This window comes from Neoarius graeffei, chromosome 2, assembly GCF_027579695.1.
Source record: "Neoarius graeffei isolate fNeoGra1 chromosome 2, fNeoGra1.pri, whole genome shotgun sequence".
NCBI lineage: Eukaryota > Metazoa > Chordata > Actinopteri > Siluriformes > Ariidae > Neoarius > Neoarius graeffei.
In genome coordinates this window covers 106620638-106634879 of record NC_083570.1, presented here as the reverse complement: position 1 = coordinate 106634879, position 14242 = coordinate 106620638, and the positions used below count along the sequence as shown (strand labels likewise).

Below are 14242 nucleotides of genomic sequence, written 5' to 3'. Positions count from 1 at the left end.
TTAGGATTCACTGGTATAATTCAGAATTCATTGTTCCATCAATGATGGCAAGCCGTCCTGGCCCAGATGCAGCAAAACAGGCCCAAACCATGATACTACCACCAGCATGTTTCACAGATGGGATAAGGTTCTTATGCTGGAATGCAGTGTTTTCCTTTTTCCAAACATAACGCTTCTTATTTAAACCAAAAAGTTCTATTTTGGTCTCATCCATCCACAAAACATTTTTCCAATAGCCTTCTGGCTTGTCCACATGATCTTTAGCAAACTGCAGACGAGCAGCAATGTTCTTTTTGGAGAGCAGTGGCTTTCTCCTTGCAACCCTACCATGCACACCATTGTTGTTCAGTGTTCTCCTGATGGTGGACTCATGAACATTAACATTAGCCAATGTGAGAGAGGCCTTCAGTTGCTTAGAAGTTACCCTGGGGTCCTTTGTGACCTCGCCAACTATTACACGCCTTGCTCTTGGAGTGATCTTTGTTGGTCGACCACTCCTGGGGAGGGTAACAATGGTCTTGAATTTCCTCCATTTGTACACAGTCTGTCTGACTGTGGATTGGTGGAGTCCAAACTCTTTAGAGATGGCTTTGTAACCTTTTCCAGCCTGATGAGCATCAAGAACGCTTTTTCTGAGGTCCTCAGAAATATCCTTTGTTCGTGCCATGATACACTTCCACAAACATGTTGTGAAGATCAGACTTTGATAGATCTGTGTTCTTTAAATAAAACAGGGTGCCCACTCGCACCTGATTGTCATCCCATTGATTGAAAACACCTGACTCTAATTTCACCTTCAAATTAACTGCTAATCGTAGAGGTTCACATAGTTTTGCCACTCACATTTATGTAATATTGGATCATTTTTCTCAATAAATAAATGACCAAGTATAATATTTTTGTCTCATTTGTTTAACTGGGTTCTCTTTATCTGCTTTTAGGACTTGTGTGAAAATCTGATGATGTTTTAGGTCATATTTATGCAGAAATATAGAAAATTCTAAAGGGTTCACAAACTTTCAAGCACCACTGTATGTCTCATTCTTGTCATTCAGCAAACAGTGGATATCTACATAATCTAGCTGTCCCTTTCAATCACATCACTTAGTATAACGTAGTATGGGATGCATACCCATACCCTGTACAGCTGTATATATGGGCAGTGGTCCAGTGGTTAGCACTGATGCCTCATAGCAAGAGGGTTCTGGGTTCGAGCCCAGCGGCCGATGGGGGTCTTTCTGTGTCAGAGGTGGCAGCAGGAAGTTTTAGATGGGGGGGGGCAATGTGTCGCGCTCCAAATGTAGGGGGGTCCGGGGGCATGCCCCCCCCCCCCGTGAAATTTTGGAATTTTTAACCCTCTAAAACGCTATTTCCCACATTTTTAGAGGCAAATTTTGGTAGAGTAAAGCTAAGTTTAATGTCTCATTTCGTCCATGTTTTTTTTTCTATATGAAACAGAACCAATGATACCTAAAAACCGATCACATCTCTCGGCAATCCTGTTTTGACCTAGGAATAAGCCTGTGAAAGTAATATTTCCAATCCTTCACGGACCGCTGTCAGCTCCCGGGAAATCCAACTGACTGGTAATGACCAGTCGTGACCCCAGATCGAGTGCGAATGAAATTTTTTTTCTGTTTGTTGCATATTTTTCAAATCAAAACTGTGTGAAGCATGTATGAATGACATATGAGGCTGTATCGGTAAATTGGAAAAACTACATTCCCTTAGTTTTCTCATGGATCCCCCCCCCCCCCCCCACACACACACACACACATACACAAAAACAAAATGCGAGAAAATTTGTCCTCAATGTCCTTGTTGAATTAAAGAGCTAATAGATTTATATACAGTGCTGCTTGAAAGTTTGTGAACCCTTTAGAATTTTCTATATTTCTGCATAAATATGACCTAAAACAACATCAGATTTTCACACAAGTCCTAAAAGTAGATAAAGAGAACCCAGTTAAACAAATGAGACAAAAATATTATACTTGGTCATTGATTTATTGAGGAAAATGATCCAATATCACATATCTGTGAGTGGCAAAAGTATGTGAACCTCTAGGATTAGCAGTTAATTTGAAGGTGAAATTAGAGTCAGGTGTTTTCAATCAACGGGATGACAATCAGGTGTGAGTGGGCACCCTGTTTTATTTAAAGAACAGGGATCTATCAAAGTCTGATCTTCACAACACATGTTTGTGGAAGTGCATCATGGCACGAACAAAGGAGGTTTCTGAGGACCTCAGAAAAAGCGTTGTTGATGCTCATCAGGCTGGAAAAGGTTACAAAGCCATCTCTAAAGAGTTTGGACTCCACCAATCCACAGTCAGACAGATTGTTTACAAATAGAGGAAATTCAAGACCATTGTTACCCTCCCCAGGAGTGGTCAACCAACAAAGATCACTCCAAGAGCAAGGTGTGTGATAGTCGGCGAGGCCACAAAGGACCCCAGGATAACTTCTAAGCAACTGAAGGCCTCTCTCACATTGGCTACTGTTAATGTTCATGAGTCCACCATCAGGAGAACACTGAACAACAATAGTGTGCATGGCAGGGTTGCAAGAAGAAAGCCACTGCTCTCCAAAAAGAACATTGCTGCTCATCTGCAGTTTGTTAAAGATCACATGGGCAAGCCAGAAGGCTATTGGGAAAAATGTTTTGTGGACGGATGAGACCAAAATAGAACTTTTTGGTTTAAATGAGAAGCGTTATGTTTGGAGAAAGGAAACCACTGCATTCCAGCATAAGAACCTTATCCCATCTGTGAAACATGGTGGTGGTGGTAGTATCATGGTTTGGGCCTGTTTTGCTGCATCTGAGCCAGGACGGCTTGCCATCATTGATGGAACAATGAATTCTGAATTATACCAGCGAATTCTAAAGGAAAATGTCAGGACATCTGTCCATGAACTGAATCTCAAGAGAAGGTGGGTCATGCAGCAAGACAACGACCCTAAGCACACAAGTCGTTCTACCAAAGAATGGTTAAAGAAGAATAAAGTTAATGTTTTGGAATGGCCAAGTCAAAGTCCTGACCTTAATCCAATCGAAATGTTGTGGAAGGACCTGAAGCGAGCAGTTCATGTGAGGAAACCCACCAACATCCCAGAGTTGAAGCTGTTCTGTACGGAGGAACGGGCTGAAATTCCTCCAAGCTGGTGTGCAGGACTGATCAACAGTTACCGGAAACGTTTAGTTGCAGTTATTGCTGCACAAGGGGGTCACACCAGATACTGAAAGCAAAGGTTCACATACTTTTGCCACTCACAGATATGTAATATTGGATCATTTTCCTCAGTAAATAAATGACCAAGTATAATATTTTTGTCTCATTTGTTTAACTGGGTTGTCTTTATCTACTTTTAGGACTTGTGTGAAAATCTGATTATGTTTTAGGTCATATTTATGCAGAAATATAGAAAATTCTAAAGGGTTCACAAACTTTCAAGCACCACTGTACCTGCTCAGCTATGTGGTATAAAGCAAGATCATGAATAACTGTCTTTCCTTTAGTCTTCAGTGCGAGTAAACAGTCATTCATTTCTTGGTTTGCGAAATTTGACTTGGGATGTTAAAAAAAATTATACTGAAAACTTACCTTGTTATCATCAAGCAATTTGGGTGCTTTTGTCGAGCCCAAAAGGTTTCCAATGGATATTTGTCTGAAACTCCTCTTCAAACTGATTCAGTGAGTGGTCAGGGTAGCAAACGAATTCATGTAGATCTAGAGCAGCATCGAGTTTTTGGGTGCCCAAAACTGCTTGTACGCCTCGTGAACGCTATCTAGCCATCCGGACAGGACACGAGTTATCAGTCAGATACAAATGTAGCAACACTGTCATTGCCTCCTTTGGCGCGAGTACCCAAGGAGACCAGACACGTCTCGACAGTTGCCACAGCAACGGGTTAATTAGTCCACAGAATATTCATAAATCAGCTTGTCTACTAAAATTGATGGGTTTTGAAGTTCTGTGTAAGCCAAATAAGGAAAATCCCAGAATGCGGAGGCAATCGGTGACATCAGGGCCAGGCTAATTTGCATCAGTTTTGGTGCAAATGGGTGCTACCAACCTATAGTACAAAGGGATGCCGCCAGGCCGCTGGGATGAAGGGATGCAGCGGAATTTAATAAGGGAAAACAAAGGCGCACAGTGGGCTGTTTATTCACACTACTCTCTCCTTTTCTTCCTTGTAAATAGTCAAAGGACTCCCATCATAACTTGGGGGGGGCACAGCCCCCAACATAATTTTAGGGGGGCGGTTGCCCCCCTGCCCCCCCATATGTGGAGTTTGCATGTTCTCCCCATGTCTGCATGGGTTTCCTCCGGTGCTCTGGTTTCCCCCACAGTCCAAAGACATGCAGGTTAGGTTAATTGGTGGCTCTAAATTGACCGTAGGTGTGAATGTGAGTGTGAATGGTTGTTTGTCTCTATGTGTCAGCCCTGTGATGACCTGGCGACTTGTCCAGGGTGTATCCTACCTCTCGCCCATAGTCAGCTGGGATAGGCTCCAGCTTGCCCATAACTCTGCACAGGATAAGTGGTTATAGATAATAGATGGATGCTCTGGGTATGTGTGTGTGCTCATTGCTCACTTGTGCGTGCATGTGTGTGTTCACTGCTTCAGATGGGTTCAATGCAGAGGAGGAATTTCACTTGCTTGAGTGTGCATGTGATAAATAAAGGCTTTTTCTTCTTCTATACTCAAAGAGGAGCACCCAAGAAGATGAAGTGAGCCACAGATGTGGTAAAAATGACCAGCACTAATAGTGCACAGAAGTATGAGGGGAGGCCCAAGAGGTTGTCAAACAAACATCTACTACTGATATAATCTTGAACAGAACCCAAGATGTAGTCACGTCTTGTGGAACATTTTGCTTGGCTTGTTGACTGCTGCCATATGCTGGGAAAATGGCTTCCACAGTGTAGGGGTGGAATTAACTGTTTGAATGAATTAGCAAAACACAACATGAATAAATGCAGCCTTCCAGGAATTAAGTGGAGGAGAATGCAAGGATCTAAGCCCAAATGGCAGTGAATTCTAGTTTCCATGTTGAAACCTTTAGGTGTCTTTAGACAGCACTGCATTACCTGAGAATCCCCGAGTGCAAACTGGGCACCTTAGAGGTCCACAGACAAGGCATGGAGATATTCAATTTGCTTTTCTAAGGATAATGTAGGGAGCAGTGTAGTATTTAATGTCCATTGACTAGAGACACAAATAGAAAGCCACAGACTACCTCCAGACTCTGGGGGTCAGCAGTGTTGCTACTGCAACATAGTATCACATCTTTAGCAGTTTGTTCCTGAAGATGTTAACTCTGTGACAGTCCAAAACAGACAAAGACGGTGCCTTAATGTCATGTGGACCAAAGGTAGGAAAAACCTGTGCCCCTTCAGCAGCTAAAACAGGCTAGCTTGTCTGTATTGCATTTGTTTTCTCTTCACTGGTGAGGTCAAATATGCTCTGGATCCATGCCACCTTTGGACTCCTAACTTCTTCTTTCAGCTGCTTCCATACATTCAGGATCGCCACAGTGGATCTGTTTCGCATATTTGATTTGGCATAGGTTTTACACCAGATGCTCTTTCTGACGCAACCCTCCCCAGTCTATCTGGGCTTGGGACCGGCACTAAGTATGCACTGTCTTGTACAACCCCAGTGGCTGGGTATTTTACCTAACCTGCTTGTCTTTGAACTGTGGGGGAAACCAGAGCACCTGGAGGAAACCCACATAGACATGGGGAGAACATGCAAACTCCACACAGAAAGGCCCCTGTCGGCTATGAGGTTTGAACCCGGCACCTTCTTGCTGTGAGGCGGCAGTGCAAACCACTACACCACCGTGCCGCCCAACCTTTGGGCTCAAAAGTACTGTATTTGGACACTTGATCTAACCCATGTGTGCTTGTTGAAAATCCCATTGCAGATGTAGTCCCCCCTTTGCTGTTATAATAACCTTCACTCTTCTGGGAAAGCTTTTCAATAGATTTTCAAATGTTGCTCTGGGGATTTGCCCATTCAGCCAAGAGCGTGAGTGGTGTCAGGCACTGATGTCAGGCGAGGACGCCTGGTGTGTAGTTGATGTTCTAGTTCATCCCAAAGGTGTTCAGTTGGATTGAGGGCATAGCTCTGTGCAGGTGACTCAAGTTCTTTTGTACCAGCCTTGGCAAACCATGTCTTCATGGAGCTTGACTGTCATGCTGGAACAGGTTTGGGCCCCTTAGTTCCAGTGAAGGGAAATCTTAATGTTCCAGCATACAAAGACAATTCTGTGCTTCCAACTTTGTGGCAACAGTTTGGAGAAAAATGACATGGCTGTGATGGTTAGGTGTCCACATATGCAGTGTACCGCAACAATTCTGGAAATAAGAGAATCCTCCTTTTCTACTGTTGCTTGCCTTACGATGTATTAACCAACATCATGTGTTTGAGAGCAGCCGGTGACAAACACACGTGTCAGGCTCCAATATGGCTTTCATTGCATGGACCATCCCAGTGCCATCCATGCAGGCATTATGATGAGGGAACGGACTCAAAGGGAGCCAGTCTTTCCCTTTCTGTGAACTAATTTCTCCCTTACTCTAACTTAACATCCCTATACCATCCTTTGTTGAGTGTCTGCCTCTTTATTTTCCAGATATGTGAATTGTGCTCGTAATGAAGAAGAACAGAATCTTGTGGCTTTCCAGTATCGAGGAAGCATTCTCTACTGGTGCTGTCAACCCATCAATACAGGACAAGAACTCTTGATGTGGTACAAAGATGACTATGGCAAAGACCTTGGCCTTATATTCGACTACCTCTGGAAGAAAAAGTGCTCCTCAAATGGTTATGTACAGCCCTGATTTATATTATAATTACCCACTACACTGTATGATTACTTCTAACAATGTTTACTCTGACATAGGCCATCCTCAACTACAACCTCGATTCCAAAAAAGTTAGGACAAAGTACAAATTGTAAATAAAAACCCAATGCAATAATTTACAAATCTCAAAAACTGATATTGTATTCACAGTAGAACATAGACAACATATCAAATGTCAAAAGTGAGATATTTTGAGGGCGGCACGGTGGTGTAGTGGTTAGCGCTGTCGCCTCACAGCAAGAAGGTCCTGGGTTCGAGCCCCGGGGCCGGCGAGGGCCTTTCTGTGCGGAGTTTGCATGTTCTCCGCGTGGGTTTCCTCCGGGTGCTCCGGTTTCCCCCACAGTCCAAAGACATGCAAGTTAGGTTAACTGGTGACTCTAAATTGACCGTAGGTGTGAATGTGAGTGTGAATGGTTGTCTGTGTCTATGTGTCAGCCCTGTGATGACCTGGTGACTTGTCCAGGGTGTACCCCGCCTTTCGCCTGTAGTCAGCTGGGATAGGCTCCAGCTTGCCTGCGACCCTGTAGAAGGATAAAGCGGCTAGAGATAATGAGATGAGATGAATGAGACATTTTGAAATTTCATGCCAAATATTTTCTCATTTGAAATTTCATGACAGCAACACATCTCAAAAAAAGTTGGGAAAGGGGCAATAAGAGGCTGGAAAAGTTAAAGGTACAAAAAAGGAACAGCTGGAGGACCAAATTGCAACTCATTAGGTCAATTGGCAAGAGGTCATTAACATGACTGGGTATAAAAAGAGCATCTTGGAGTGGCAGTGGCTCTCAGAAGTAAAGATGGGAAGAGGATCACCAATCCCCCTAATTCTGTGCCGACAAATAGTGGAGCAATATCAGAAAGGAGTTCGACAGTGTAAAATTGCAAAGAGTTTGAACATATCATCATCTACAGTGCATAATATCATCAAAAGATTCAGAGAATCTGGAAGAATCTCTGTGCGTAAGGGTCAAGGCCGGAAAACCATACTGGGTGCCCATGATCTTCGGGCCCTTAGATGGCACTGCATCACATACAGGCATGCTTCTGTATTGGAAATCACAAAATGGGCTCAGGAATATTTCCAGAGAACATTATCTGTGAACACAATTCACCGTGCCATCCGCCGTTGCCAGCTAAAACTCGATAGTTCAAAGAAGAAGCCATATCTAAACATGATCCAGAAGCGCAGACGTCCTCTCTGGGCCAAGGCTCATTTAAAATGGACTGTGGCAAAGTGGAAAACTGTTCTGTGGTCAGACGAATCAAAATTTGAAGTTCTTTATGGAAATCAGGGACACCATGTCATTCGGACTAAAGAGGAGAAGGACAACCCAAGTTGTTATCAGCGCTCAGTTCAGAAGCCTGCATCTCTGATGGTATGGGGTTGCATTAGTGCGTGTGGCATGGGCAGCTTACACATCTGGAAAGACACCATCAATGCTGAAAGGTATATCCAGGTTCTAGAGCAACATATGCTCCCATCCAGATGACGTCTCTTTCAGGGAAGACCTTGCATTTTCCAACATGACAATGCCAAACCACATACTGCATCAATTACAGCATCATGGCTGCGTAGAAGAAGGGTCCGGGTACTGAACTGGCCAGCCTGCAGTCCAGATCTTTCACCCATAGAAAACATTTGGCGCATCATAAAACGGAAGATACGACAAAAAAGAATGGGTTAACATTCCTATCCCTAAACTTGAGCAACTTGTCTCCTCAGTCCCCAGACGTTTACAGACTGTTGTAAAGAGAAAAGGGGATGTCTCACAGTGGGAAACATGGCCTTGTCCCAACTTTTTTGAGATGTGTTGTTGTCATGAAATTTAAAATCACCTAATTTTTCTCTTTAAATGATACATTTTCTCAGTTTAAACATTTGATATGTCATCTATGTTCTATTCTGAATAAAATATGGAATTTTGAAACTTCCACATCATTGCATTCCGTTTTTATTTACAATTTGTACTTTGTCCCAACTTTTTTGGACTCGGGGTTGTATTAGACCATCCAATAATGTACCTAATCCTTTGCTTTTAAGCTCTGACTTTTCTGCCTTGGATTTGGTATTTTGAAGCAGACCATAACTGACCTATGCTTATATACAGTAGTGTCATAATTATGTTTTAGAGACAGGAAGACATTGGAGATGTGCTGAAACTGGGGATTTCTCCTCTGATCGGCAATAGGGAGACCTGAAGGTGGGATTAGACAACATGTTTTAGAGAATTGCCAGTGTAATGATGCTTCTGTCAGACTGTGGGAAGTAACAAAGTTCACTGAGAGGTCAGATCAAGGCCTCTAAGAGTCTTGGATTGAGCACATACTGTAGAAAAAGAAATTACAAAATTTCTATATATTTCGATGGAGACTGACAGGCTCGGCTGTTGTGGCAACCCATGTAATGAACTTACCTTTAAACACTCCAGGGACATGTTTCTTTTCAGGAGGTTTGTCACTTAGTTTGGTGTCACTTACTGTTGGTTTGAATAGTTCTCTCTTATTAACCTGTTGATGTCCCATTAATCCCAGAGGTCAGGAGCAGCCAAACAGGTGGGCTTGAAATAGACCAAATGTTTCTGGCTCATGGGGGAAGCTATGGCCTAGAGGTTAGAGAAATAGCTTTGGGACCAAAAGGTTGCTGGTTTGATTCCCTGGACCAGCAGGAATAGATGAAGTGCCCTTGAGCAAGGCGCCTAACCCCCAACTGCTTGCTGGGTGGGGTGTGCCAGGGTCCTGTTGTACATTGCTCTGGATAAGAATGTCTGCTAATGCCTGTAATGTAATGGAGTCAGCACAGGGTGTTGACTTTACTGTTCTGGGTTTGGAGGAAGTGCTGAAAGAGAAATCCAGATTTGGGCCCTCTACAGATGTACTCCAGGTTCCAGTGATTTAGTTTGATCACATGGTTTTCCCAGTTAGGTTTTAGGTGAAAATATACTCTCGGACAACACCAGCATAAGAGCATTCACTCAAGAGAGAAGCCATATAATTGGTTACAGTGTGGGAAGAGTTTTAATAGGCATGGTACTGTATCACTGCATATAGTGTGAGAAGAGTTTTGCTTGCCAGAGTTCTCTCCAACAACACCCATGCATTCACACACAAGAGAAACCATATCAGTGTTTACATTGTGGGGAAAAAACGTATATACATTACACTACTGACATTTAGCAGATGCTCTTATCCAGAGTGAAATACAACATACCCAGAGCAACCTGAGGAGCAGTTGGGGATTGCTCAAGGGCATTTCAGCCATTCCTGCTGGTCCAGGGACTTGAACTGGCAACCTACCCGTCACAATAATGTCATATCAAAGATTATACAGGATATCATGAAGTATTCATATATTTAGTCCACTGCAAGTGACTGGCTTCCCATTCTGGGTGTATTCCAGCCTCCCAACCAATGTTCTCAGAATAGGATCCAAATCCATTGTGACCCTGACTGGCATAAAGTGATGACTGAAGATCACACACATCACATTATCTCTAGCCGCTTTATCCTTCTACAGGGTCGCAGGCAAGCTGGAGCCCATCCCAGCCGACTACGGGCGAAAGGCGGGGTACACCCTGGACAAGTCGCCAGGTGTGATGACTGAAGATGAATGAACAAATGAATATGTATTCCATAGGAAATTATTTCTTCTGTATAATAACCTTGTTAGCCTTTTTTTGCAGTAGCCTAATGCTGAATTTTGTGAATTTGCATTTCACTGTTCTCAAAACAATTGGATTTAGCACATTAGTTTTTATGTACATTATGTACTATACTTGGGTGGCATGGTGGTGTAGTGGTTAGCACTGTCGCCTCACAGCAAGAAGGTTCTGGGTTCAAGCCCAGCAGCCGACAGGGGGACTTTCTGTGTGAAGTTCGCATGCTCTCCCTGTGTCTGTGTGGGTTTCCTCTGGGTGCTCCGGTTTCCCCCATAGTTCAAAGACATGCAGTTAGGTTAACATAGCCTTGGGTTAAAGTGCCCTTGAGCAAGGCACCTAACCCCCAACTACTCCCTGGGTGCTGTAGCATAGCTGCTCATTGCTTACTTGTGTGTGTGTGTGTGTGTGTGTGTGTGTGTGTGTGTGTGTGCGTGTGTGTGTGTGTTCACTGCTTCAGATGGGTTAAATGCAGAGGATGAATTTCACTGTGCTTGAGTGTGCATGTGACAAATAAAGGCTTCTTCTTCTTCTCTTACTTAACAACAATTGTAATACTTTTACAGACTATCATGACAGTGGTAGAAATATGTGGCGAAGTTTCTAAAATAAGTTGAAACAGTTTGTTTCAGTTATCAAATTTAAGGTATCAAATTTAAGTGCTAGCTTACCAGGCAGTCAAGGGGTTAGGTCCAGCATACCTCCAGAGACTGAGCCGACCATACATCCCAGCCAGACCCCTGGCCCCTGCTCCTCCTCTTTGTTTCTGCCCAGCCCGCTCAAAACAGCTATCTGTCCTGGCTCCCTGTTGCCGGAATGACCTTCCCATCGAGGTCAGAACTGCTAGTCTTGACCAATCCAGGCTGTGTACTGTCTAGCCTGGTCATGATGTTTCAGTGTTTGCCATTGGGATTTTATTTTTCTCTATTTAGTTGTACTTTGTGGTAGGGCTGCTCGATATTGGAAAAAATCAATATCACGATTTTTTTCAGTAAATATTGATATCGCGATTTTTAAAACGATATTTATACACCTTTTTTTAAAGCCCCGATCATCAACACTGGAGGCACCGGGCCACATTTTTATAGTACAGGCCTCATAGGCTACCTGTCAACCCTTCCCGTTGTACCCTGAAACGCCTTTTACTTAAACTATTTACTGTGCAAGCGCGTACTTTGCATAGGTCCTATAGCCTGCACAAGGCTCACGTTCTCCTCACTCAACATTTCCGATCACAGAGGATGGAGCCAGCGCTGGTATTACCAGTGATTACTGCGTAACGTCCACACTGGCTCGTAGCCAGCCAAGGATAAAATCTCTCTCTCACACACACACACACACACACACACACACACACTACAACGTAAGCTTGTGTGTTGTTAAGACACCAACATTAAACACGCACAATATAGAGACAAGTCCTTAAGAATTAAGATACATGAAAATAGCTCAGCGGCATGTAAACATTCCCTGAAAGTGTAGGTGGCACTGCGGCTAGATGCTACGTGAAATGGCACAAGGCAAACACCATGCTTCGCTCAGTCAACAGACAAAATCCACGAACCCAGTAGTCCTCCTACTACTGTGGGTTAGTGTTCTGTGGCCAAAAACACCTTATGCACAGTCATTCCAAAACATCCCCACTAGTTGCAGGTTATGTCTCAAATACAGATATGCGTTGTGGATTAAGCGATCTATTTTCAAGCATCAGGCTTCTCTTCCTTTATCTTCCAAATGTGGACTCCGCTATCTTTTTGGCATGTCAGCATTGAAATACCATTTGCAGAGATATTTCACTCGCCATTAAGAAAAGTAAAAGCAACACATGATTAGGGCTACATGATTAGCAGGGGGACACCGTTTTAAGCGCACGGAATTTTAAAAACAATGTAATTACATCTGAGTCCGTCTACATCGCGCAATAAACCCGTCCTTAGCAGAACCTACTTCAAAGCATGATGCTAGCTGCAGATGCACAAGTCAAAATCAAATGAACCCAAGTAAACATGCCGCGGCGGGCAACATTAATAACCAAATTGCCTTACCTTAAAACGCTGCCTTGACCACAGGACGACTCGCAATTATTCCACTTAAATCCACACGGTTTAACACATCTAACACAGCTAGCAAGCTGGATATGTGCTAATATTGTTGTGCTTGTTTTCTTCCGTAGATGCCATTTTTACATTACCCAGTCCCACATCCAAAAATATGACGTAAATATATGTTAATTGTATTATTATAACTATTAGCAAGCAAATCAAACAACATATTAACAAATCAATATATCAAATCACCCGACATGTATGAAAACAGAAGAACTGATTTTTTACTGTTGCGGAGATATCGCGGGAGTTGTGGTATATTTCGTAGCGTTGAACAGAGTACAGGGAATAGACGACTGCACCTTGTCCTTGACCTTAACATTGCCCGTTTTTTGGATTTTTCCAAGTGTTTCATCGTGAACCACTTTATGGCTTACTCTTATGTGACTGAATAGATTGGAGGTGTTGCCAAGAGGAGCAGAAACGACCTTACCGCAAATCCGGCACATTGCTCGTTTCTGCTCCTCGTCGGCCTCCTCAAAGCCAAAATGGTCCCATATCACCGAAGTTTTCCTCCCTTTTTTGTCAACAAGCTGAGGATGTTTCCCCTCATCTCCCATCTTGCGCGCCCTTGCAATCTTTTCTTCAGCGGGAATGGTGACTGAGGAGAGCGTGAGAAACTCCAGACTTTTTCCTCAGCATAGCTAGTTCTGACAGTTCTGACGTCCATGATGTATCACCCGCCGCATTTTACTTAACCCCTTCGCTGCCACGCCGAACCATTGTGCGGCCTTCAATGGCTCGTGTTGAGGAGAATGTATTTCCTGACTGTGCACGTCCCTTTCGACAAATGACAAAAAATCGTTTCATATCGATATTATGAATTTTGATATCGTTTGACACCAATATCGATATCGTGATAAAAATACGATATATTGCACAGCTCTACTTTGTGGGTGGCACGGTGGTGTAGTGGTTAGCACTGTCGCCTCACAGCAAGAAGGTCCTGGGTTTGAGCCCAGCAGCCGGTGAGGGCCTTTCTGTGCGGAGTTTGCATGTTCTTCCCGTGTCCGTGTGGGTTTCCTCTGGGTGCTCCGGTTTCCCCCACAGTCCAAAGACATGCAGGTTAGGTTAACTGGTGACTCTAAGGCCCAATCCCAATTCTAATTTCTACCCCTCCCCCTTCCCCTCCGCCTTCCCCTTGGCCCTTCCCCTTGAAACTGAGCTACAAGGGATAGGGCTTGAAATTCAACCCTTACGTATTGGGATAGCCCTTCAACGATCGCATACGTCATCGCGTACCTCCGTCAGCGTTTACGTTAGCAAAACGCGACCAAATGCGTCATTGGCTGCGACCAGCTGCTACAGTCAGAGCCAGAAATCTCTGCTGGCAGGGTGCGATTTGTTAACTAACACCACTGAATGGGATATCTTTGGCGCTTCGTGCACCACATCCGACATAATGAGGTGTCAGAACACTCATGTAAACAATAAAAGCGAGAATAACAGAACAAAACGTACGCAGTCAAGCAACCGAAAACAATACTCACTCCCAAAGCTTTTTAGCAGCAGCTTGGATTTCAGAAATCGCTGCTCATTCTCAGCTCGAAAGCGAATCAAGCGGCGTGTATCCTCTGGATAACAACTTAAAACATGTAAATAATG

General features: G+C 43.7%; 1 protein-coding gene across 5 annotated transcripts in view; it reads left to right on the top strand.

Moving 5' to 3' along the window:
* LOC132882094 (histone-lysine N-methyltransferase PRDM9-like) overlaps positions 1-14242 on the top strand; it is a 34324-nt gene that overhangs the window by 15581 nt on the left and 4501 nt on the right. For all 5 annotated transcript variants that reach the window (XM_060915329.1, XM_060915330.1, XM_060915332.1 and 2 more), the window contains one exon: positions 6648-6838. In XM_060915329.1, the coding sequence (XP_060771312.1) occupies positions 6648-6838 (191 nt within the window). The remainder of the gene's footprint in view (positions 1-6647; positions 6839-14242) is intronic.